We start from the raw sequence: 24,217 nt of genomic DNA on the forward strand, positions 1-24,217 counted from the left end.
CTGTGGCGTCCGAGGTGGATGCACTTTTTCCCGGTTTTTGATTCTGCAGCGAATAATGCCATGCATTGCCATGGCCACGCCATGAACTTGCCGCGGTCAAATGATAATCCCCGCCCGTGGGTTGCACTGGTACTGACACTTGTTACTGGCGTGATTGATGAGTCGTAGACTCTGGACTCGTGACTGGTTCTCCTCGGCTCGGACAATGCTCCTGCAACTCTGACTTTTAGAGTGTCAATAAACTGTAGGCGTTCGTATACGATAATGCGGGAAGACAGAAAGAAAGAATTAGGGTAGATAGATACGTCGGCACGAGACGAGGTTTGATCATGATTGACTTGCCGTCCAAAATCTTGCGATAATCCCACACACGTTGTTTTTTCTAATTCCGCACCATCTTCCTGTCCCCCTTCTTTGCGGCGTGGTTACGCAACAAATGGCGTGTTGAAGCGATTGGTCCTGGCATGACTCTACTTACATCCTCGACCAGGATGCCCAGCTTGATAATCCGCAAACTTCATTGTGGTGGTTGCATGTCACGTCTTCTTTATGTCCTGCAATGTTCCCGTCTTCTGGTTGGTTCGGCTTGTCATGTCGACAATCGACTTCTTTGATGTTTGATGCATCTCTACCACGCTGTCCAGCGCTCTAAGTTTCTTTTTGCTCTACGACATCCGAATACGCCTGGAGATGCCCCTGCCCTGGCCCAAACGGTGATGCTCCGTGCGGCATATTTCTTTGTCCCCCCTCCCCCCCTCCAGCCGCCGCGTCCGGTTGGCTCGGCGTGGGCGGAGCCTACGGTAATTTCACGGCTGACACAATAATGTCTCAGTCACACACGTAGGTTGGAGTTTGGGGTCGGGGGCTATCCCTTCCTCCCTCCAACGCGCCCGCGTCAATGTCCATGTCCATGTCCATGTTGGCGGCGCAAACCCTTACTGTACTTCTACGATTATGAGAGACTTCGGGGGCGAGGGGTCAAGTGCTAGAGGCCGCCCAAACCCTGCACCAGCGTCTACCCCGACCTAGTGTGCCTACTTCTTAGGGTGGTTTGACTCTTAGAAGTCTTATGTTATCGAAAATCAAGTTGGAATCGCTTCCACTTCCCGCCCAAAACTCCGCAGCGGGGGCATCCGCGGCGCATCGGCGCGTATCCTGGTTGGACAGTGACCACGGGACTGCTGATGATCTGTCCAACACAGTCGCTGCAGACGCCACAGATGCACTCGGTGCATGCAAATGCATTTCTGAGCAGCCAGGGTCTACCACATGATGCGCAGTAGATCTCCAAAACTTCCGATTTGCTGCCAAACGAGGACGACTGTGAATGTCGATAAGGGTGTGCGTGAGGTTGGAGCGGACTCGTGTTGTCGTTGGACGATGCGGACGTGGGTAAGCCTGAACCTGAAATGTGGAAATTCTGCCCAGATCCCGCGCTCTCAAGCGACTCGACCGAGGGAAAAGGTTCGGGGTCGCTTGGATCTAGGGGATGGGAGTGAGCATCCGGCGGCGGTGGTGTCAGGGCACGCTGCAGCGGAGAGGCATTATACTGCCCGGTGTGGTGCTGAAGGTGGGAGCCAAGTGGCCGGAAGCCTGGAGGTAGGGACGAGCGCTTGTGAGCCCCTCCCCCAGGCCCAGGGCCATCCGCCGCGGACAGTCTACGGCTGGTGGGATGCGTGCTGTGGTGGGTGGTGGTCGCGGCAGAATCAGACGCGCCGTGGCCAGCATCCAGCATCGAGGGCGGAAAGTTTGGCGATTGTGCCATCTGTGGTCCAACGCCAAGGGCGTGTTAGCAAGGTTGATTATTGAGGGTCTAACGCAAAATGACAAAAATTGAGGAGGTTGGTGTACACATTAATTAGACTGGAGGGTGCATAAACTTTTTCTGGTGACAGACCCTGGCCTGTGGCCGCCCCCAGACACTCGAAAGCTCGACGGGTTATGTGGTCTGACCTGAGCGAAAAAATAAAAAAATAGTGGCTTGTTCGCAAGCCCGCCGGTCAAGCAAAAAATCGTCTCCAGTCAATTCCCCAGGGCCGTCGCCGCGTTTGTGTGTCTCGGTCCCGGTCCTGGTCCTGAAAATGGCTCCTGACTCAGAGAAACCAATGATCTTGATTCGACCGGGGCCAGCACACGCGCACGCGGCGTCGTCCCCCAAAAACCGACTTTACCGAGGAGACTCTTTTTCCTCTGGCCCGGAAGGCTTGTTTCTTGGCCCTCTTTCTTTTCTTGTTCGCCGCCAGGGACACCGGGACATAACCGTAGTCGTCGTCTTCGGATTTGTTAACAGTAGTAGGAGTGACAGTAAAATAGTACAAGACAGCATGCCCTCTGGGGTGGCTTTCCTCTTTCGTGGGGGGGTATATCTACAGAATCTCGATCTCTTGGCAGCAGCAAGTAAACAGAGGACAATCGAAAAATGTCGTCTGACTTACGGGAGTGAGATCACGATCATCATCAGCGTCTGTTGCGCTGGTCGCAGCCTCGATCAGATCTTCCCATCTCTTTCCTTGCACCCACGCTGCCGTGGGTGGTTCGGCTGACATGGCTTTGCGCCCTTCGACGCTCAGCCGTCGGGTGAATTCTTTGGCCGAAAACTCCCTTGACTTTCCGCGTTCGTGCTTGCCCTTGCGCGCGTTTTGCCCCATAGAGCTTTTAGGCCCTCGCTGGAGTTTGTCGCGCCGTTGGATGGGCGGTAACGACGAATATCGGCTACCCGGGGATTGTAGAATTGACGGCAACAACTCTCGTGTCCGCGGGCCTGGGAAGGGAGCCAGCGTGTCCTCGTGGAACGCCGCACGAAGGGACGGCAACTCGAGACCACCTTCTCGTTTATAGTCTGACTCTGGGAACACATCCTGGGATGTGAATGAGTAGGGTCCCCAAAAGGCACAGCCAATCATTCGCCGGCGACACTTACAAAATCAGAGTCCCAAGGGTGCATGGGTGTTAGGGCAACATTGGTGTTGGCACTGCCAGGAAGTTGCAAAGGGAGTGTGGGTGCTGCGGTAAGGGCAGACGTGACCGTGGGGTAAGGAGCATGGTCACTGGCATCGGCTGCGAGATCTTAGTCCAAGGTCACTTGACTCAACCGTGGCACACATAACATACATTTCCTTGTAGGGGCTGTCGCAGTGGTAGGCTGCGGTGGTGGTCGTTGTGAGGGTGGAGTCGTGATCATTAATTGGAAACTTTCCTCGGTCGCCGGCAACTTTGGGATGTAGAAGTCGGGGTGTGCGCGTCGAATATGTTCTTGCATAGACCGGTACCGTTTCTCCTGTTGAGTTGAGGTCAGCCGCTGTGTCATGCATGGATACCAACGCGCAGTGTAGCGTGGTGGGAGTGGGATTGGATGGGAGGCGGCGGTCGTACCCCAATGCACCTTTTCCGACATTGTGAACCATCTTGGTTTGTGAGAGGACACACTACCTCATTTTCTGCGTCTGTTGACACGAGAAAAGAGCTGGTGAGAGCAGGCTTGGGCGGCATGGCCTACTGCGCTGAAAACGCAGGAGGGTATTAGGAGGGAGTGACAAAAGTTGACGGCATCGATCGGACAGTCCGCACAGGCTTGGCTTGGTTGAGTGCAGAGAAAGGAAAAACCCGGGAGGTGACGCGGGTCCCTTTCACATGATTCAACCGCCGCTGTGTAGTGTTGAGGCTCAACTTCGACGTGTGTTTGAAGCAATTCAACACAGATGAACGGCGGCAGCGATAGAGGGGGTGAGAGGAGATGTTGAGAGGGTGGTTGGAGAGGGAGTGTGGGTTGGTGATGGTGGTGAATGTGGTGGTGTGTATGAATGATGAGTGTGTCTTTGGCCCTGGACCCGAAAAGAGAGAAAGTGCTTCGCTCACCAAAGCCGAGAGTTGCCAGTCGCCAGTCCAGTGGGCATCGCCAGTAGTGGACATGTGTCGGGCATCGGGCGTGAGGGACATTCTGAGGGGCACGGGCAAGGAACGGCGACCATAACGGGTCCTATTGCCTCAAGCCTCAGGCACGATTAGGTGGACGACCCACCCGACGCAATTGAGATGCAAGCTCTGGCAGGGGGGTAGAGCTCCAGCACCCGGGGCTTGCATCTAGCTGCTCTAGCTTAAACTCATCGCTCCAGAGCTGCCCGCTTGTTGCCACAGATTGGCATCGTGATTACTGGGCAAGGAGCTATTTGCTCCCAAACTTCCCAAGCCGCCAACCTTGTTCGACCTTCCCCATCGGCTTGCTTGATCGACATTTGAGGCCAGCATTTTGTAGTGATGCCACGATGGCTCACAATCATGAGGCATAGCGTGGCAAGATGCGATCAACGATGTGATGCAGCTTGGAAGCTCTCATCTATTGTTACGCCTCCAGACTAAGTTAGCGGCACCGCACCACACCCGAAACGCCAACACCACACAGGCCAGTGCCAAAGCCAGCACCCAGCACCCAGCTCCAGCTATCGCTTTCTCCTCAATTCAAGCCGTTTGTCCATGCATCCCAGCTTCTGTCTACGATGCCCGATTCACTGGCATCTCACTGGCTACAGTCCTCAGAGCTCTCTCGATGCCCTCCAATCATTTTATCACGCCTATGCATCGCTTGCTCATCCTACCCCACCTCACATCATCGAACATGCTTGGTCGACAGGTCATCCCACCTGATTCCTCCTCCAAACCTCGAGCAGTGTTGCAGCTCGAATTACATGTGCTTCCATGACAGCTGTCCAGTAGCTGTTTTGACTTTGACTTATTTGCCTTCCCCAGCTCGCTTGAAGCTGCTGCATCACCAACCGAGCTTCACCAGAGCTCTTGGGACGACCCACACAAGCTGTCACTGACATGTCCCATCGAGAATCCTCTGTGTCATCAGCTATTGACAGCTAGCCATATCAGCAGGAGGAATCACAACAAACCGCCTGCGGAGCGGAGCTAGCGGCTATGCATAGTCCAATGCAAGAGCACCAGAAAACACACTCATCATTCAGGATGCACTGTGATGTAATAATCACTGCATCCACCAGGTCTCGTTGACCAGATACCCTCTTTTGCGGGCACCTCTCACCGATCTGTTGATCCAACGGGCAGGACAGCTCGACGTTCCACCACATCCACGTTACTTAAAAAGAGTAGTGGGAGTACAAGACTACACGTGGACTGGGCCCTAATGGTAGGGAAATCATCTCCACGTCCAGTATAAAGCAGTGATGCCGGAGATGTCTCAAGCCTCGGCAGCACACGATTGTTTCCACGACTTGTTCTAACCACCAATCATGTTCCCATGAGTCAGCAATGCAACTCTTTTATCGAACACGGTATGACAATTTTAAAACTCCAAATTGATGTGATAGCGCGGACCAAAAACTCGTATCGACAAAATTATTTGCTTTGGAGTGCCTTGGAGATGCCTAGCACGGAGGTCACTGGATGATCCTCACCGCAACAATTTATATTACTGAAGTCTTGGCCGGCACGGTCAACTTGACGCTTCCCATCAGCATTACCGCAACCAGAGTGGGCGACCGCACCAGGGACTCGGCATTAGAATCCTTTGATGTATTTATGTGCTTGAGTCACTGCTGTGACCTCAAATCTCATTCCCACCTCGACATGCCCTTCGTTCCTGGGACAAGAAAGCATTCCAAAACAGGGTTTCCATTTGATGCCTTCGTCGACCCTGCGATAACTGACTAAAAGATCCCATGGCTGCTTGGGGTTCTTTTCCGCCGTCTCCGGGTCGACGTTGGGAACCTGACAACGAGCGCATCTGGCAACCACGTCGATGTCAATGGCGTTGCGGTTACCACCCATCATAGAGGTAAGATAGGACGAATCTCCATTGATGCGGACAGTCTTCCATTCATCCTCGGACCACGGCGCGTCTCCTTTGATGACGATGTTTGGCCGGAATCGCTCAATGGTGATTGCCTTGTGGCCACCCTGTTCCAGACGAGAATTCAATTCTTCCAGTGAGCTTTCTGTGCCGATCAAGACTGGAAGGACGTCGGGGAAGTTGACGCTCTCGGTCCGACCTAAATGTTCGCTATCCCCGTTTCCCCGAATGATCCTTGGGGTAGGACCTTTCATGACCAGGCTCACATCCTCGCCGAAAAACTCTGAGAATATTGACTTGATTTTAGGATCTTTATACTCGTACGCATCGGTGATGTATTCCCATACGTCGACATTGACAAGGTCGGCATGTTCTTCAAGCCAACCGCGCGATGGAAAGAGAGGGACACGGATTTGCTTGTCTTGATCCTTACGAATTGTGACCACAAGCTCACCAGCGGATTCATCGACTGCCGTGTTGATCAAAGTCATTTGCTCTTTCGAGCGTATTGTCACAAATTTCTTCGACGAGTCCACGAACTGGAAATATGCGAGATCAGTGTCAGAGCCTCGATCGTGTCCGGTGAGTTGCCAGACAAGTCTGAGATGACTTACCATCCATCGTCGGTCAAGTTCCAAGCCTTGCCGTGTCAACTTTGCGGATTTAACAGATATTCCTCGACATGATTTGATGGGATAAATGCGAAGGTCTGTGATTTCAGACACGGTGTGCGTCATTTTTTACCGCGGCGATGCGATATGGAAGCGTATGGAATATTATATGGTCTGCTCAATGAACTCTTTGGGCAAACAGTGGTATCGAGGAAATTGTGATATCAACTCGATTATAGTATGGTGATGTCGATGAAGCTGCCAATCAATGTTTATTTTCATCAAATACGCTAAGAGTTCAGCGACCAAATGGATCTATGATGTCTTTTATTACAGTCGGCGATAGAGACCAGACGTATCAAGGGCGGTAAGCAGTGGTAGGGATCAATGCTTCAATGTTACAGCATGAAACCGTGCGTCGAGGATATGAATATCGAGGCAATACTTGGTGACATGTTGGAGGGGCGGGAGGGGGCGGATTTTAAGGACTGAGGACGTCACGGGAATTTGCCCTTTTTAGCGGGCATTATCACCACGTGATCTGCATCCTTGCGCCGCCTGATGGACGAATCCGCAAAATGGCAAGAGTTTTGATCGGTAAAGGAGATTCCTTCCACAAGTGGATGTCGCCGCCCAGTCATCTGTTCGCCTTGGTCGCTGTCTGACAAAGTTGAGAGAACCTAGGATCACGATTAGCGGGTGGCCCAATTGGATCCATTCCTACACTGTCTCCTTCCAATAAGTTATGATTGCTGACTTAAAATGCCTTTCATCAACCATCTCCCTGCTGGCTTGCATAGTAATCGAGTTTCGAGGACACAAGACACTTGGTTGGTATATCACGTGCATTCAAGGTAGTACCTACCTGCAGACGCACGCTGCTGATTACGCCATAACGAAACACAGCCAGTGAGCAATCAATGCTACGTTCCAAAGGTACCTAAGTACTTGTTGATCTTGATCATCCCTCGGAACATTTCTGCCTGAAATAAGGCCAATCACTGTGGGGTTCTTGATTTCGATTTTCAAGGCGAAAAGATCTGCCTCGTATTCAATGACACTTCTAACGTCGTTCGTGACTTCAAACCTCAAAGATTCAGGAATTGCCGTCGTGCAGCTCGCGGATCGTAGAATTCGGAATGGCGACCGAAACTCGGGTGCAAACACCTGCTTACACTAAACTAGAACTCCGCACAGCATATGGCCCAGTCTACCGCGAGGTATCGACGAATCCTCCGCGAGAAGCTCGAGCGGATGAAATCCCAGTAATCGACATCAGTGGCATTTATGGCGATCTGGAGGCTCGTAAAGAGCTTGCCTCACGGGTGAAACATGCGGCTGAGAGTACAGGATTTTTCTACATTAAGGGCCACGGCATTCCAGAGTCAGCCATCCAAGGAGCCAGAAAGGCGTCGAGAGACTTCTTCAAGCAGTCTGAGGAGAAGAAGCTGCTGGTGAGCAAGGATAAAGGGAAGTGGTATAATGGATATACTGGAAATCAGACGGCAATGGCCAGTCCGACCGAAGGATGTACGGAACTCTCTTGACGATGGCATGGACATGGGAACTGCTGACAATGGCCTCTACTAGTGGATTACCGGGAATCCTTTGCCTGGCGATATGAGCCTCAATACGACCCTGACCCCAAAGATCCTTCCGCCGTGCCAGCAGAGGTCAAGCCTTGGATCCGCGGTGAGAACTACGTCTGGGAGGGCACCGATCATATCCCAGGGTTCAAAGAAGGCTGCATCACGTACTGGCAAGAATGTCTGAAGCTCGCAAGGAGACTGGTGAGGATCTTCGCCTTGTGCCTGGATCTGCCTGAGGATTATTTTGATTCGGTCACGACATATCCGGGAAGCGATGGCGTCTTCAACTATTACCCCGCCATGTCTGAGGAGGAGGCTAAGGCTAGTCGAGATATTGGATTAGGCTCACATACTGATCTGCAGTGTTTCACGCTGTTATGGCAGGATATGATCGGAGGGCTACAGGTATTGAACAACGGTGGACAGTGGATCAAGGCCAGCCCCATTGAGGGCACTTTTGTCGTCAATATTGGGGATTACTTGATGCGTTTGACGAATGATCGGATGAAGTCGACTGTTCACCGTGTCTATAACCGATCCACTGTGGACAGGTATGTCCGTTCTTTCACCACGAGGCTCGCTCTTGCGGGCTGAATGACGTGGTCTTGGTTGACAATTTTGCACAGATACTCGATGCCTTTCTTTTTCGGCTTCAACTTCAACGAGACTTGTGGTGTTCTTCCGTCTTGCGTCGACAATGATCACCCGGCTAAATACGAACCTATATCTTGTGGCGATTGGACACAGTTGAGGTTCGAACAAACTGATGTGCAGCCCAAAGTGGCAGTGCAATGACACGAACGAGGATGCGAGTCCGCTGAGACCGGCTCCCTGGTCGTATAGCTTAATTGGATGTCTATTCGAGACATGCAGTTATATATGCATGGAATATCGCTCAACTGAGCTTTTCAAACGATCCATCTATTTCCCCGCCCATTCAGGAATCTTTGAATTTTGTTCGCCGACGTCCAAAGCAACTAAGAACCGGCTCACCAAATTATAACTTGCAACCGTAGCCGTAAGCTCGACGATTTCCTGCTCGGAAAACCCTGCAGCCTTGACCTCATCGAAGAGACTCTGTGGGACTTTGACTTCTCTTGTCATAGCATCAGCAAATCGTAGGACTGCCCACTGGCGATCATCAAGAGCCCCCTTTGACTTGGGATGTAGCTGCTGAACAACGCCCAACTTCTCCTGTGTGAAACCAGGGGCTTTGAGAAGAATGGGGCCGTGTGCGTTCACCTCAAACCAGGCTTCATTGATCAAAGCAGGTCGGTAAATGGCAATCTCGCGAATATCTTCTGGGAGAGAGTTCTTTGTGCGGACTGCGCCCAAGAGGGCATTGAACCCTATCCAGTAAAGGTAGTTAGAGTCTCGAGATCTCAGGATATAGCATGCGGATATTATACCTACCATCTGCAATCTTGGGAGCGTGGAGTAAAGTCAAATCCAAAGAAATCAGACCCATGGCGCCTCGACGAGCTTTGACTCGTTCCAAGACCTGTTGGTCCTCTTCTGATAGATTGGCGGGAGGGTTGGAGGTGTAGTTGAGACGCATGATGGAGGTAGTCCAACGGGAATTCTTCGCGTAGGAACGGGAGGGTGTTGTTACAGAGGTTGCGCGGTAGGTTTTTGATCACCTTGGGCTAGAATGCATCAATAGTAAACTCACAGAGATTGTAATGAGGAAGATCATTTGTTTTAATCTTCGAGATGCGCTGCATTGAATTTACCGATGTCGGGTAACTTGTGGGGTAATCTTTGGATTTCAGGTGCGGGGGAGATGCGGAATAAACATGTTTTCCAATTTGTGAGATGGCGGAACGAGTGGAGATTTGTAGATGCCGTGGGCCGACTGTTGAGGTATGGCGCAAGAGTCCAGTGAGGGGTCTGTAAGCATCGTGGGAATCTATTTCCCAAAGGTTTGTGGTGGAAATTGAAGTTCCGTTCCTGTGCCAGTCGATGATAGAGGCCCATGCTGGCAGAGGGATAGCTGGGAGGAGTGGAAAGGTGGTATAGCTTTCCAACCTCGATCAAAATGGTATGACATTGACATCTACCACACACACATATTGTACATATTTGACCCTGTCGAGACTAGGAACCCAGACTGCACGAATACATATGTACCTACCTACCTAGGCTTGCTCGGTGTGGCAGTGTTTCAGGACTGGAATCTCAGTGCATGATCAATTGCTGAAACCAGGTATCGGAGTTGGTGGAGGCCATAGGGGCCATTTTGAGGGTGGTCTACAAGGCATTCCAGTGGCCGAGGGGCCTATAGCCTTGAAGTTGTGGCTCCCATGTCACCCGAAACCCATGGCCCACCCCCGGACATGCCCGGAAGAGGCGCTTAGGCTTATCCTACTTAAGCCTGGCGTATGCTTATCTTATCATTCATCATTTTCGCTGGATCTGGCGTGCAGTTCACTTCTGCATGTAACTCGCGAAGTACCAGTCTTGTCCTCGGCGTTGCCCTCTGCTCTTCGTCGTTGACTCGCTGACTCGTTGATCAACCTGGGTTGATACCTGCCAACAAAATTCCCAAGTCAACAGCTTGGTACAGGCACAGCAGCCAAGTCTACAAGCAAGCCCAAGTAGCTCCAGGATCAAGGCTTCAACACCCCAGCAAGTCGCAAATCCAGGCCATGGAGCTTGGAGGTTATCTTATTGGATAGCTCAACAGCTTGCCATGACCAACAACATGAACCGTTGAATCACAAACTTCCGCCAGCGCCGACGAATTCAACCTAGTCAAGTGCTACTGCTTAGTCCTTGTGACTGATCTTCCCTTCGTGCCCATCAGAGACGCATCACGAGACACCTTGATTTCTGATTTTCTCTCCGTTCAACCGTTTTCCATCCCATCCACATCGTGCCATATCACTTCTTGGATCAGGCACGGTCACGCAGCCTCCCTTCTACTTCCGTTTGCGTCACTTCACTATCTTCTCACTCTGACCAGAACTTCCCAATCATCCGGCTGTTTCCTATCATCATTCACGCCCCTCCACTCCGTGAGTGAGTCACTCAAATCCCCCTGCCAAACCACTTCGGTTCTACTTAAGGCCGTTCCTTCCCCAGACCGCATTTCAATCACGCACATGCCTGGAATTCGTATGTCCTTTCTTCCTTCCATCTTCTTCCACCCGTTTCTTCCCTATCAACGAGAAGAAACCTCTCAATCCTCTACTTAGGTAGTCACACAGCCACATCCACATCTCCTGTGCGACTCATCCTTCTCTCCAAGAACCTACTCTAACAAACCCTTACACATCAAGCCCCAGACGCAATGGACAAACTCAAGGCTTTCTTGAAAAAGAAGAAGGAGAAGTTCCTCTCACCTACAAAGACTGAGACGAATGGCACTACACCAAAGCCCACACCAACCGAGACTGCTCCAACGACTGAACCAGCCGCTGCACCAGCAGGTGAGTCTTTTGATATTGATGGCGAAAAACGGTCAACTAACCATGTCATAGTCGCCCCTCCAGAGGACAAGGTCGCTGACCCAGCCCCTGTGCCGGCACCAGCCACTGAACCCACAAAGTAGTTCATGGCCTCTTCCCTACCACCGTCACCGGTATCCTCATCATCATCAACGACATGGAGCTCACCAATCTCGGCGACGAATCTTCCACTCCAACTCTGGTTGCGCGACCATCGTCCAGCGTCTAATCACACTTATACCCCTTTGGCGCCTGGCAGCGGATTGTTTCAGCACGATACCCATCCTGTTTTTAGCAGCACATCATGCGATAATCAATGATTGGCCTACCCACAATCACAGTCACCTTCCTTCTACAGCCATATGATACCCACTGCGCACTTTCAGTACCAGACATTAACGTGGCATCACGTATGCCACTCTCTCAAGCGATACCCAACGTCGACGCCAGACGCCCCAGATAGTCAGCGCTCTTCTTTCGATAGCATCACAAATGCAATTGATCACAACCCTCAAGAACCATTTTTTGTCTCTTCTTTGATATTGTATTGCGTGTGATGTCAAAGTCGACACCAGGTCGTTCATACCAAAATTACACGTAGAATCTTCTCTTGACATCCATGACTACATTCCTCGCGTCAAACCCCTTCCCAAACACCATGCATTTCCGAATTTCCATGTAGTACAGTTCCTGTTTCCCTGTTTCATCTCGTGCTGAGAGGCACAGCGCCATGGCCTAGACTATGTCCAACGATACATTCTCGACCTGTGTGATGCACGAGATTTGCTTTCGTCCATCTGAAACATTCATCCTCTCTCCAAAACTGCTTCTGTTTTGGGTTATTTCGAGAGCCGGCCGGGTGCATTGTTGCTGTTCTCGCCTGCAGATGAAACCAAACCTCAATCCCAAACTACTGATGACATTTTCAAGGCCAATTGACATCGAGTTTGACCAGTACGCCCGACTCTTTGATTCTGCTACTTCCTGTGCCATTCAGCCCGCGAAAAGAACTGTGGCTCCTCAATGATTGTGCGTCCTTCGAAGTCGGTCGAGAGACAGGATAGATTCGGATCGATCTTTTAGACTTGTCGCCGGGGATCAGAGATAAAAGAATGTCATGATGACTTGTGCCGTTGAGTGACACACCATTTTCAGCGTGACCGTTGATTTGGGAAGTCGACATGGACAGATGATGATGGCCATGGGGAAAGATCTCGATGATTTTACTGCGCACCAAGATGATATGTCAGTCTCTCTCACATACGCGCTTTCTTGATGGAAGGGATTTCATTTTTCGGTCCACACGTACTCGGTCGCTGAATTTGTGATCTTATCTAGTCCTTCTTGTTCCCGCTGCACTTCCTCCGGGCTCAGGATGTTTTGCGACAAGACATTCCCTGCGCTCCATGTCCCATATCCGTGGCCGTTACTTCCGAAATCGTCGTAGAGGAGGCGTACACGGTCGTGCTATGGAAGACGGACATTAGCGCACTGCGAGAACCAACAGGGTTCAAATTGGTGTATGTTGTCTGTCGCCTTACCTCGTCTTCATCGTTCCTTCCCAAGCCCAAACAAGAGAGACAAGTGCCCATGGTGGTTGCGGAGCGCTGCTTGATAGCACCAGGCCCCGGACATGAGATCCTGTGGCTCTGAAAGATCCGTCTCTTATCTGCTCATCCACAGTGACATGGTAGTAGGTGAACTGCGGAAACACAACCCACCATGGACGTAAGGGCACTGATGATGATGGCGCGAGCTCATTTAGACACGGCAGATCAAACACCCGCCAAGCCTTGGAATGACAGAATGACAGAATGGCCGCGTTCTTGTTTTTCCGGCCCGAGGCACAACTCTCTCCATGTCTATCCATTTTTAGACTCGCGATATTCGAGATCGGAGTCTTCGCCCATGAACTCAGGGAGGCCAGCCCAGCTGACTCCTGCCCAGTTGCCTGGCTCCTGCCTAGTTGTCATTGTCGATGTGTGTCGTGGAAGGAACGGCCCAACTTCTTTCGTTCCGTGTTTTGCCGCTCAACTGCTAATTAATCGTTCCAGTCAAGGCAACCTTGACTTTCACTACCTAGGTAGGTTTCAACACCTGTTGTGGAAGACTACCGCCAAAATGGGTGACCCTTCGTCCGCCGAGATGGTTAAAGAGCTGCATAGAGACCTAGTGGGTAAATACAAGAAACACGCAGCCGTGGTCGAGCAATACTGGCGAAGCTTCGATCAGAACCAACGAACACAATGCATCAAAGCTGGCGCAGCTGGAGGCGTTGTTATTAAGGATCCTCTGGATCGATCTATGGGAAATGTGTACAAAATTCTTCCCGAAATCAACCTGCGCGATATCACGAATCCTGAGTCCAATTTTCTCTTGGACCTCCTCAAACATCGTGCCACGAGTACCCTGCTTGATCAATACATGACTGGCCTCAATGACGGCCCTGGTGATCATGCCTTCATAAAACAAATGATGGATACCAGGAATCTCCACCTGGTCAATCCTGACAAGAACGGACTCACCCTTTTCCTGGAAGAAGACCGGTACGGTGAGACATTCACAATTACTGGCGACGTATCCCAAGTCAGGGCTGGGCTTGCTCCTGCTATTAACGCAAATCTATGTGTTTCTCAAGAGCTGGGCGAACTGATTTTGCAAAGACAACTCTATATGCACCAAACTCTTAATATTGTCATCGAGGACATCCTGGACATCGGTTCGAAAACGCGGGATCGGAAAAGGCCCTCGAAGAAATCAGATAAAGTCGCAGCGGCCACCCTTTCAAAACTCCGTATTCAAGAACCAGCAAAGAGTCTTTCGTTACCTGATCTTGTTGATAGTGCTGCAGACCAGAAGGCGACCCTTGAAGAGTATTTGAGTTTACTCTCCACAGAGCCTGTCGTACTTACTCACGCTATCAACTTATGCTTCTTCAGTCGTCCTGAGTTGCTTCCCGATGAGAAAGGTAGGGTTTTGCCAGTACATACTGATAAGTATATCAGTGGTATGGTGTTGGAAGCAGTCTACAACGCTATCAAAGCAGCTGCTATCTGGAACTATATTCACAGGCTCCTTGTCCTCTTAGCGTCCCAGCCCGCAGCCGATAAAATTTGCAGAGGCATAGTTCTACAAGAAATCTCCAATGTCTGTCACCTGGAATATAGCCGCACCCGAGCTCTCTTCAAACGCAACGTTCAAACAGCCTCTGGTGTCAAGTGGTCCAAGCGGATATCTAACGTATACGACAAAGCGGGCAACGCGAAGGTGACCATGAACGTTGACCCTGAAATCTTGACACGGACTGATCCGCAGCTCCACTATATGCTTCGTCTTTGTCAGTCCGAGACCAATGTTTTAAGGGCTGCTGACTGGCTAAAGAAGTTAAGCAACCTCCATGAGGCTCACCCATCGGAACGGGTAAAGCTGGAAGAGAGGGAAGCGGACTCGCTCGGCGACTTAGCCATCATAACATCTTTTATACAAGACCTATCACGAGCGATATCCATACCCTCACTGGCTCACAAGAAAAATCAGATCTTTATAACCCGCTCGCAAGAGCTCGACGCGGAAATGAATACACTTAAGTCAAAGATTGACCTACGAGACTTCGTGGTCCCCATCGATAACCTTCTCGAGCCCGAGGTTGCATCAAAGTCACTTATTTTCCTGGATCAATTCGTCGTCCAAAATGCTGGCACAAAGATGGGATTTCTTTATCAGGATCTGATTGAGGATTGCTTTGTCGAGATCGAGAGGCAATTCCAAATAGTAAAGATACAAACGAAGCAGCAAGAATCGGTCAAGGTAGCACGCATTTCGTCGCCAGTGCCAGATTCACAAGAGAAGCGTGTCGAGCAGCGCAAGCAGAAAGAGAAGACCAGACCTTCTCATTCATCTGTCTTCGAAATTGTCGCACCCCCGGACGAGGAAGAATCCCTTGAGCAAGAGCAACCCACAATCATCAAAGTTCGAGCATCTACAGCTGATGTCTTTTCCAAATTGTTTGCCAAGGCAGAGTCTCGTGGTAGCGTGAGCTGGATGGCATTCGCATCGGCCATGACCGACTTGGGGTTCTCCGTGCAGCCTAAGGCCGGCTCAGTATACACATTCTTTCCTCCGGAGAGCATGCACGCCAGTAAGTCCTTGACACTCCACCGGCCGCACAAATCAGAGATTGAGGGTCATCGCGCCATTGCGTACGCGAAACGCTTACGAAGAGTGTACGGATGGAATCAAAAGACGTTTGAAGTACAGGAGTGAAAAAGGGGGGGGGGAGGGGGGGGGTGCGGCGCTCTCGAAACGATCAGCCTTCAGAAGATTTGTGTTGTTGTATTGCCAACGGAATTCCATGCCGACATCAGCTATAGCAGCAGCAATAAAGTCTATCTAACGATGTAGAGCGAGGGACACCGGCAATGTAAGAGGCGCCAACCATGGCTGAAGTTCCACAATAGTTGGGAGACACTAAGGGTTCACGGAGAACCAGCTGAGCATATCCACCGCAAGATGAACACTTAGTACCTGCTTAAATCATCGAACACGACTTCAAAGTTGATAGTTAGGCCTACTTCGAGGAGTGAGGTAGATCACAGACTATTTTTCGAATGAGGACTATTTCTAGCCCCTAGTGATGGTTGTATAGGTTCCTATACGGAGTGCAAGATGATCAATAAGGAGTGAGGGGGCCGAGGACTTGTCACATGACCGGGATGAACCATCTTGGCAAAGAGGGAAGAAGCCCTCTAAAAGCGGCGGCGTGGACCGCCAAATTCGGCGGGAAATTTCCTTGCAACCTTCGTGTCCTGTAAAGTAGATACTTTTGAACAACATCTCACGCAGCAGTCGACGATAATACCACATCTATCGGTAAATTCAGCTGGCTTGAAGCTTGGTAATCTCCCTCATGAGCCACGTGTGGCAAGACATCTCATTTCAGCGGCATGAACACCAAATTCCTCAGCTAGGTGAAACCCGTTCTCCAGGTGGCTATAACCATCCGACGTGACTCCTTGACATCCCCTTCTTGGATGAGAGGCTTCTTTGAGTCATGCCTCGAGCAACTCTCAGTGTTTCATCCTTTTGACATGATTGGCAAGGTCTGCGTCTTATCCTTTTGTTGTGCAATCAAATACAGGACCAGAAACTCTCAGGGACGGCTACTGTTTTACGCCACGGCGAGAAACACCATCCATTCTCCCAACCAACTTCCAATCAACGTTGATAGCGCATTGGAGATCGGTATTGTTGATTTGAACAATGGAATTCACAATTGCCCACATTCAAACATGATTCTGGGCTATTGTTTCGAATTGTCGAAGCCCTTGCGTCGGACTTCCGCCAACAAGCGGGTCTTGCTCACAAGGCTGGAGCCCCCTGGTTCACATGCAAAGGATGCCCGAGACAATATCTCCTTCCATGTGCCGAAAAGCCTTGATTTGAGTCGAGAAAATAAACGGACATTCTTTTGAACACCTCTGATATCATATTTATATTTTGCTCGCGCTACCAACCTTCGTTCACATCTTCAAGCCAGTCCATTCTTTTCTTGCTTCAGTCGCTCGTTCTGACCCGTCACTCGTTTGTCCACTTCACATTCGCTTCTGCAATCATGCATTCAACATTCGTTTCACCACCTCTTATCCTTTCTTTGGGCTTGCTAACCGTGGCATCTGCCCAACAGCCAGGATTTGGCGGTGGTTATGGCGGAGTTTGGGGGGACTGGTTCCATAATGGAGGACCGCGGATTCCTGCTACCAAGCCCTGGACCACGCTTGCTTCGACCACCAGTGTCAGCACAGGGTTGGCTTCTTCTTCAACTTCGTCGTCCACTGAGGCCGAGGAGTCTCCCACCACTACATCCTTGGCTGAGACGACGACCAGCATCTCCACCATTTCTTCAACAACTCCTGTGATCGTTCTGCCAAGTCTGACCACTTCTATACCTGGTATTGGTACCACCTCCACTTCCAAATCGACTTCCCAGTCAAGATGGATCGAACTCTCACCCGAGTTTCTGACCGGCTCAGCAAGCCATCCCCACTGGGTTGACTGGGTTCCAACCACCTCTGCCGGGAGCACCACCAAGTCTACAACTGTTTTTTCTGACGTTCCTACAACATCCCCAAGCGAGTCACCAACGCCAGTGACAACCTCTAGCTCAAGCGTGTCCGACTCTACAACTGAGCTAACAAGCACTTCCTCTCCCGAGGTTTCCGCAACCTTCTCCACCGAGGTCTCATCAGTGTCTAGCTCTACCTCTACACACCACTTTTGGGGAGACTGGACTACCACAACATCAGCCGAAGGCGTTCCTGAGTCTACCACTGTCTCAACAACCATTGTCTCCATCACACTCCCTGTCGAGTCAACTCCCACCACTGTATCCACCCCAAGCTCGAGCTCAACACATCATTTCTGGGGCGACTGGACCACCACGACTTCTGTGGAGGTCTCACCAGAATTCACAACCGAGTCCATATCCACCTCGAGTTCGGTGTCCGATCTTGTGTCTCCGACCCCGGTTTTATCGACGACGACCTCGCTTGATATCCCCATCGAACCGAGGACCGAGTCGTCAGCGTCCTTCACCGGCGGTCTTACGTCCTCACACCATCATTGGGACGACTGGGTCACGACCAGTTCTATCTCAGCTTCCACAACTACAACTTCGGTGGAGGTTTCACCCGAGTTTACATCTAGTGTATCTTCCGATTCCTCTTCTTCGCAGGAAAGTACCACCAGTAGCCACCATTTCTGGGGAGATTGGACCCTGAGCACAACCTCGTCAAGCCCGACACCAGTGACAACCGAGGATGAAACTTCCACCACCACATTAGCAACATTGTTTACGACAACCTCAGAGTCCTCCACCGCCCCACCTCGATGGGATTCAAGTTCTCGCTCCAGGAGCTGGAGTAAGAGCTTTAGCCATTCTTTTTCCAAGACGACAAAGACTGTCCCAGAAAGTACAACTACCACTGGTGTTTCATCTACCACCTCATCCACAAGCATTCAAGTTGAACCAACCCAGCCAACCTCGACAAGCGGCACTACCACTGTCAGTTCAACTGCATCCACTACTTCTCACGTAACTGCTTCTTACACGACCGACAGCACCACAACGACCTCTGCTGCCACCACCTCAACCAGCGCTAGTACCACTAGCAGTTCTTGTGCTCCCACCACCGTCACCCTTAGTGCAACCTGCCCCGCCGCGGAGACGGAAACGGAGACGGCAACCGTCACAATCAGTGGCAGCGCCAGCTGCCCGACCTTCCCTAGCGGACATGGCGGACATGGCGGGCCGGGTGGGCCGATCATTGCCACTTCCACCGTTATTGTCACCGAGACCGGATCGACAGTCACAATTGATGGACCTACCGTCACGATCCCTGCAACGACCATCACCCTCCCTCCGCAGATCGTCACTAGTATATCTACCGTTTGGCACACTCAAAGCAAGACTAAGATCGGCACGGAATACTCCTTCGTCACCAGGACCGCCACCGTCGCACCGTGGGGTCGAGGCCGCTATCACTGGGGTTGGTAGGTAGATGAACAGTTGAAGTGGAGGTTGGGAGTTAGACAAGGCTACCTAGGGAGGAGCACTTTCGGGATTTTGGTTAGATGAATGGCTTGCGGCGAAGGGGAGGCTGTGGGGAACAGTATAAAAAAGCACGACTATCCCGCAGGGCTGTGTTTGTGGGACTCTGGATTTCTTTTTCACTTCTGTTCTAAATAATGCCCCCCTTATCTTTGAGTCCTTCTTGTGTTTTGATGACGGCCAGACGATGATGGGTTGACCAGGTCTATTTCCAGTACTAGAAGCTTTTCTTACAACTTTGTCTCTTGCGCGCTCCTCCTACTATGCCACACCTGCACGTCTTTATCTTTCGTGTAGTCCGCGGGGAAGTAATGAGGTCCCAGTGTCTTTTTAACCACTTTGCCTGTGCCACTCTTAGGTAACTCGCTGTCGATGACACGAAGAAGAGTGGGCATTTTGTACCCCGCCAGACGGCTACGCACATCTGCGCGTAAGTCATCAAGGTCGAGATGCCGTGGATTCCGTTTGTGTTTCTTGTAGAACTCCTGTGCTACAGGATCATCACGGAGAGACAGTACTGCGCCTACGCGCTGTCCGTATTCATCGTCGGGGACTCCCACTACCATGACTTCGGCGATGTATGGCAACGCGAGGATCTCTCTTTCAATATCCAAGGCGGAGATCTTGTACCCGCCGGATTTGATGATGTCGACCGAGGCACGACCTACTATGAAGTAGTATTTCCCTTCTCGGCGAGCAACATCTCCAGACCGGAAGTACCCATCGGCATCGTGTGCATTAGCTGTCGCTTCGGGGTCGTGTAGATACTTTGAAAACATGTTGAATGATCGAGCAAGAACTTCTCCTTCATCTCCTTCGGAGAGCTTGACGTCGACACCGAGAGTTAGTTCTCCAACAGACCCATCTGGTATCTCCTCGGTTGGATTAGGCGACATGTTGAATGCAACTCCCAACTCAGTCGATCCGTACCGTTGGACGATCCGTCGACCCATCAACTTGGCCCAGAAGTCGTTGATTGGTTTTGGTAATGCTGACGTCCCACAAAGACATACCTTGAACGCCGCAGCCGCTGCTTCATACTCTTGAGCTTGTGGTTTAGGTAGTTTGGTGATATGCTCTAAGTAATATCTCATCATTCTCATGTAAATGGTCGGAACACCGGTAAAATGGGTAAGTCCACCACGTCTCCAACGATCCCAAGTCCATTTTGGATCGAAACTTCCAGACTTGAATTCAATGCAGGCTCCGGTTTGGATGTAAGGGAAGAATGAAACCCATATTCCTGTCGCGTGATGGACAGGCAGAAGATGAAGTAAGACGTCCGTCTCTCGTAGTCCAATCTGCTGTGCGAAGCATAAGGAGCTGTCAGTCACTGCGGCTCTTCTCAAAACTGCTCCTTTGGGTGGACCTGTGGTTCCAGATGTGAAGATAACAATGCCGGGAGCATTGGGGTCTTGATAGCGATTCGAGGTGATCTTGATGTCGGCCAGAGGTATCTGAGGTTCCGATTCGAACGCTTTGATTGGTATACATACGAAGTCTGGGTTGGTCGTATCTCGAATCTCTCGCTCCAGAGCAGAACCCAAGTCCAAGGCTTGACTTGCAGTCACAACTGCGATTGATCTTGCTTTATTGACATAGTACGTGGCTTCCTTGACAGGTTGAGCACTGCTGAATGGACTTGCTGCTGCACCAAGAGCCAAAATGGCTAAAACTCCAACCGTGAATTCGTAACCTCCCGGTGCAAGTAGACTGATGTAGACCTCTCTTCCATTCTGGAGATCGTCGAGAGTCTGGGAAGTGAAAGTCCGGCGAAAGACAGATCGAAGTCTCAAAATATCGACCAGTAACTCTGCAGCAGTCTTCTCAATTCCAGCATTGACATCCCGTATTGCTGGTCTTTGGTTGGGTTGATGAGCGAGTGTTAGTAGACGTGTGAACAATGGATCAGCTGGGAGGATATGGTCTCCCACATGGCTGGGCACGAAATCCGTGCGGTCAAAAGGTGCTTGAGGCTTCATCTCTGTAGGTCAAAGACAGTCTTGTGATACCATCTCACAGTCATTCTAGAAGGAGGATCATGCCACTCTCTGAAGAGCCTCGGGGCGACAATTTACCTCTCCAACTACCTAGGCAAGTTGACAATATGGTCGGCGTTTACTGTATTCTGCTTAGGCCAGTGATGTCAACGTGTCGCAATGAAACGATGTTGTTTCCATCCAATCACGGCGGTTGGACAAAGTTTAAAAAAGCCTCGGCATTTAGAGGCGGAGATTGTGGTGTCCTGCCGCTTTAATTAGAGATACCAACCATCTATTTGAGCCTTGTCCTAACCGATGGTCATTACGAACTCGCACTATACTTTTCAAAGTGTTTCGCTTTGAGAGGATAGATATTTTAGCCAATAATCCACGAGCATGTGGTTTTAGGATCCAATCGTCGAGATCGAGACAACTTTCATAGAAGCCAATCTCTCACATCCTGTGCCCTTCGTACAAGATGGTCATTTGGTACTAGTGCCTTAGCGCCTGCGCTTCATTGATGACTTGTCTGGAATCGACACCGATTCATTCGTGCTGTGTGAAATTGGGATAGTGCCGTTCATGCTGTCCGGATTTAGCATCTAGCTGTGTATGTTTGTCTAGAGGTGGTTCTCCGTGGTTCACAATACCTATTATTGAGGTATGTCGTTGCTTTGTCAAGAGGCTTTGCCTGTCGACTTTCCATCCATCTTTCCAGCTTCTCGAACTTGAAGACCCATTGATTAGGAGTAGAAAAGTGCAAGACTCCTTGAATACTCATAAGTTGTTGAAGCGCTTGCTGGTCGTGTTCAAGCCTCCGGAGAACTGAATCGCTGAAGTCATTTGACTTGCGAACGATTGCAGCCGCTTCGAAGTTTGGAGGATACGCACCCGCACATCCACAGTCGATAAGGTATAGCTGCCCATGAGGATCTAGAATGAGATTTCGAGGTGCAATATCTTGATGAGTCATGACAAAACTTGAGAACTTGAAAGGAGGAGTATCAGTCGGTGCAGTCCTGGTCCTTTTTGCTATCTCAAGGTTGCAGTTACAATATTGTTCAAAATCTGAAGCACCTGTGAATAGTCCAGATCCCTAAACCGAGAACCGTTTTCCGAGGCTAGGTCCGCCGCCAATTAGGCCAGGCAGAGGCATCTGAATGGACTGCAATTCTTGTATTATATCCACAACTTGACCAATAACGTTTTCACGTTCGTTGGTCGAGAGTGTCTCCCAGCAATACGAAAGACAAGTACCCTCGATATAATCCATAACAATATATCCGGTCTGGTCGTAGATATCACCATCCTGTATACAGTGCATGAACGGTGAACCCGAGGAAGACGGATTGATGTTCTTTGAGAAACCAAGTTCATAGATTCAGCCTCAGACGGAAGGGTCAACATCGACTTTTTGATCACAAGCTTTCGTGAGATCCGAGCCACTCGTGCCCCACTAAGAGAATGAAGTGATGGAGCGGTGTCAGCAATAGCAGCCAAGTCTGATTCGGACATTTTCGCTATATCACACTCCTCTAATGGGAAAGTTGTGTTTGGATCAAGGGCAGAGGGCTAGATCTGGCGTTACTATCATGGCATAAACACCATACATCGCTATTTGGCTGAAATAGGCTTTCGACCTGGTTATCGGCCATGGTGAGAAGAGCGTAGATCAACCACTGATACAACTTGTCAACTTCTCAACTTCTCTACAATTTCGTCTTGAGGATGAGTTTCGGTTGGACAACGGACAGCGGTGGCGGCGCTCGTCAGACCATAGCAATAAGATTGGCCCGAGGGCCGAGGGGCCGTTTCCCGTAATAGCTAGAGTTGCTTTTCTGGTCAAACAGCGGGATTTTCTCGAGCCGAGGACTCGCTCGGAGTTTTGCCAGTGAGTTGTTTTGTTATGCGGGGAAGGACCATCCAGTGACACCCCCAAGTGGTCGCTCCTTCCGTGAATCATTTAGATATCTGAGACTTGCAGTTTGTTGCTCTTTCCTATCGAGGTCCGCTTCATTCTCAACTTCACCGCCTCACCTAACGTACTCTTTTTATTCTCTTAATTCACAGTCAGGCATAATGGCTGACTTCACGGACAAGCTCCGTCCTGCCGAGCCTCAGGGCCCAAGCATATTGGCTCAAGAAAGAGCCGGATCCCATGTGAACAAAGATGCTTTGGCCAAGCACCTACTGTCAAGGAATGACTTTTACAACAGACAGAAGCGAATTCTGGCCATATTGGAACCCATCCCAATCTTCTGCAAGAGAAACCAGTTGAATATGGCCAGACCAGACAGATATCACCTTGGCTTAGCCAGGGCGAAGATGCTGAGGAGGCTATCACTCAAGCATGGCTGGGACCGCGACGACTACATCATGGCAGACTATCTGATGGATGAAATGGGTCCTTATGCTCTACAAGCCACCATGTTTGCGACATCAATCCGAGAACAGTGCAACGACGAGCAGAAGGCTTATTGGCTTCCCAAGGTTGAAAATTGGGAGATTATTGGTTGTTACGGCCAAACCGAACTTGGACATGGAAGCAATGTCCGAGGGATTGAGTGTGAGGCAAGGTGGGATCCCAAGACCAAGGATTTCATCATCCACAGTCCCACTATCACCGCAAGTAAGTGGTGGAATGGTGCTCTTGGGAGGACAGCGAACCACGCAATTGTAGTGGCTCAGTTGTTGTTGCCAGACTCTAAGACCGGCAAATATAAATCTCACGGACCGCACCAATTCATCGTGCAAATCAGGGACATGAAGACGAACAAACCTTTGGAAGGAATCGTCATTGGAGACATTGGACCCAAGTATGGCTACCCAGGGATGGACAACGGCTATATGCTCTTCGACCACTACAGAGTGCCACATGCGGCCCTCCTTTCTCGGTACTCTGGAGTGGACTCTGAGAGTGGTGCCTATATGAAGCCAGAAAATCCAGCCTTGGTTTATGGCTCTTTGACCTTTGTCCGCGCACAGATTATCATGCATGCACGACTCGTGCTCGCGAGAGCTGTCACCGTGGCGGTACGATACTTGTCCATTCGACGTCAGTTTGCAGACAGGGATTCCAAAGATCCCCAAGCTCCAGAGCAAGCCGTTCTGAACTATCCAACTGTACAGATTCGGATTCTGCCTCTCCTTGCGACCACATTTGCTCTACAT

At 50.5% G+C, this 24,217-nt stretch overlaps 9 protein-coding genes across 9 annotated transcripts; 4 read left to right on the top strand and 5 right to left on the bottom strand.

The window, feature by feature from the left end:
* Nucleotides 1-1,072: 1,072 nt before the first annotated feature.
* PV10_06456 (uncharacterized protein) lies at nt 1,073-1,765 on the bottom strand (the record flags this gene model as incomplete). The annotated part of the gene is made up of 1 exon (XM_016371252.1): nt 1,073-1,765. One exon carries the CDS (start codon nt 1,763-1,765, stop codon nt 1,073-1,075), a length of 693 nt encoding a protein of 230 aa, XP_016223545.1.
* A 601-nt stretch (nt 1,766-2,366) lies between these two features.
* PV10_06457 (uncharacterized protein) lies at nt 2,367-3,489 on the bottom strand (the record flags this gene model as incomplete). The annotated part of the gene is made up of 4 exons (XM_016371253.1): nt 2,367-2,858; nt 2,921-3,057; nt 3,112-3,277; nt 3,373-3,489. 4 exons carry the CDS (start codon nt 3,487-3,489, stop codon nt 2,367-2,369), a joined length of 912 nt encoding a protein of 303 aa, XP_016223546.1.
* Nucleotides 3,490-4,954: 1,465 nt separating this feature from the next.
* PV10_06458 (uncharacterized protein) lies at nt 4,955-6,882 on the bottom strand. Its single transcript, XM_016371254.1, has 2 exons — nt 6,424-6,882; nt 4,955-6,348 (listed from the first exon to the last, which is right to left on the bottom strand). The coding sequence occupies exons 1-2, from the start codon at nt 6,544-6,546 to the stop codon at nt 5,518-5,520; spliced, it is 954 nt and encodes a 317-aa protein (XP_016223547.1). The 5' UTR covers nt 6,547-6,882; the 3' UTR covers nt 4,955-5,517.
* A 524-nt stretch (nt 6,883-7,406) lies between these two features.
* Nucleotides 7,407-8,842, top strand: PV10_06459 (uncharacterized protein). Its single transcript, XM_016371255.1, has 3 exons — nt 7,407-7,950; nt 8,011-8,560; nt 8,636-8,842. The coding sequence occupies exons 1-3, from the start codon at nt 7,560-7,562 to the stop codon at nt 8,802-8,804; spliced, it is 1,110 nt and encodes a 369-aa protein (XP_016223548.1). The 5' UTR covers nt 7,407-7,559; the 3' UTR covers nt 8,805-8,842.
* Nucleotides 8,784-10,110, bottom strand: PV10_06460 (uncharacterized protein). The gene is made up of 2 exons (XM_016371256.1): nt 9,423-10,110; nt 8,784-9,358 (listed from the first exon to the last, which is right to left on the bottom strand). Exons 1-2 carry the CDS (start codon nt 9,565-9,567, stop codon nt 8,931-8,933), a joined length of 573 nt encoding a protein of 190 aa, XP_016223549.1. The 5' UTR covers nt 9,568-10,110; the 3' UTR covers nt 8,784-8,930.
* Nucleotides 10,111-10,810: 700 nt separating this feature from the next.
* PV10_06461 (uncharacterized protein) lies at nt 10,811-11,976 on the top strand. Its single transcript, XM_016371257.1, has 2 exons — nt 10,811-11,440; nt 11,492-11,976. The coding sequence occupies exons 1-2, from the start codon at nt 11,372-11,374 to the stop codon at nt 11,822-11,824; spliced, it is 402 nt and encodes a 133-aa protein (XP_016223550.1). The 5' UTR covers nt 10,811-11,371; the 3' UTR covers nt 11,825-11,976.
* On the bottom strand, nt 11,903-13,193 carry PV10_06462 (uncharacterized protein). The gene is made up of 3 exons (XM_016371258.1): nt 13,000-13,193; nt 12,768-12,925; nt 11,903-12,684 (listed from the first exon to the last, which is right to left on the bottom strand). The coding sequence occupies exons 1-3, from the start codon at nt 13,048-13,050 to the stop codon at nt 12,384-12,386; spliced, it is 510 nt and encodes a 169-aa protein (XP_016223551.1). The 5' UTR covers nt 13,051-13,193; the 3' UTR covers nt 11,903-12,383.
* Nucleotides 13,194-13,478: 285 nt separating this feature from the next.
* On the top strand, nt 13,479-15,725 carry PV10_06463 (uncharacterized protein). The gene has a single exon (XM_016371259.1). It carries the CDS (start codon nt 13,580-13,582, stop codon nt 15,719-15,721), a length of 2,142 nt encoding a protein of 713 aa, XP_016223552.1. The 5' UTR covers nt 13,479-13,579; the 3' UTR covers nt 15,722-15,725.
* Nucleotides 15,726-17,069: 1,344 nt separating this feature from the next.
* On the top strand, nt 17,070-19,010 carry PV10_06464 (uncharacterized protein; the record flags this gene model as incomplete). The annotated part of the gene is made up of 1 exon (XM_016371260.1): nt 17,070-19,010. The coding sequence occupies one exon, from the start codon at nt 17,070-17,072 to the stop codon at nt 19,008-19,010; it is 1,941 nt and encodes a 646-aa protein (XP_016223553.1).
* Nucleotides 19,011-24,217: the final 5,207 nt, after the last annotated feature.

The sequence above is a fragment of the Exophiala mesophila genome (genome assembly GCF_000836275.1).
Source record: "Exophiala mesophila strain CBS 40295 unplaced genomic scaffold supercont1.4, whole genome shotgun sequence".
In the NCBI taxonomy this organism is placed as follows: Eukaryota; Fungi; Ascomycota; class Eurotiomycetes; order Chaetothyriales; family Herpotrichiellaceae; genus Exophiala; species Exophiala mesophila.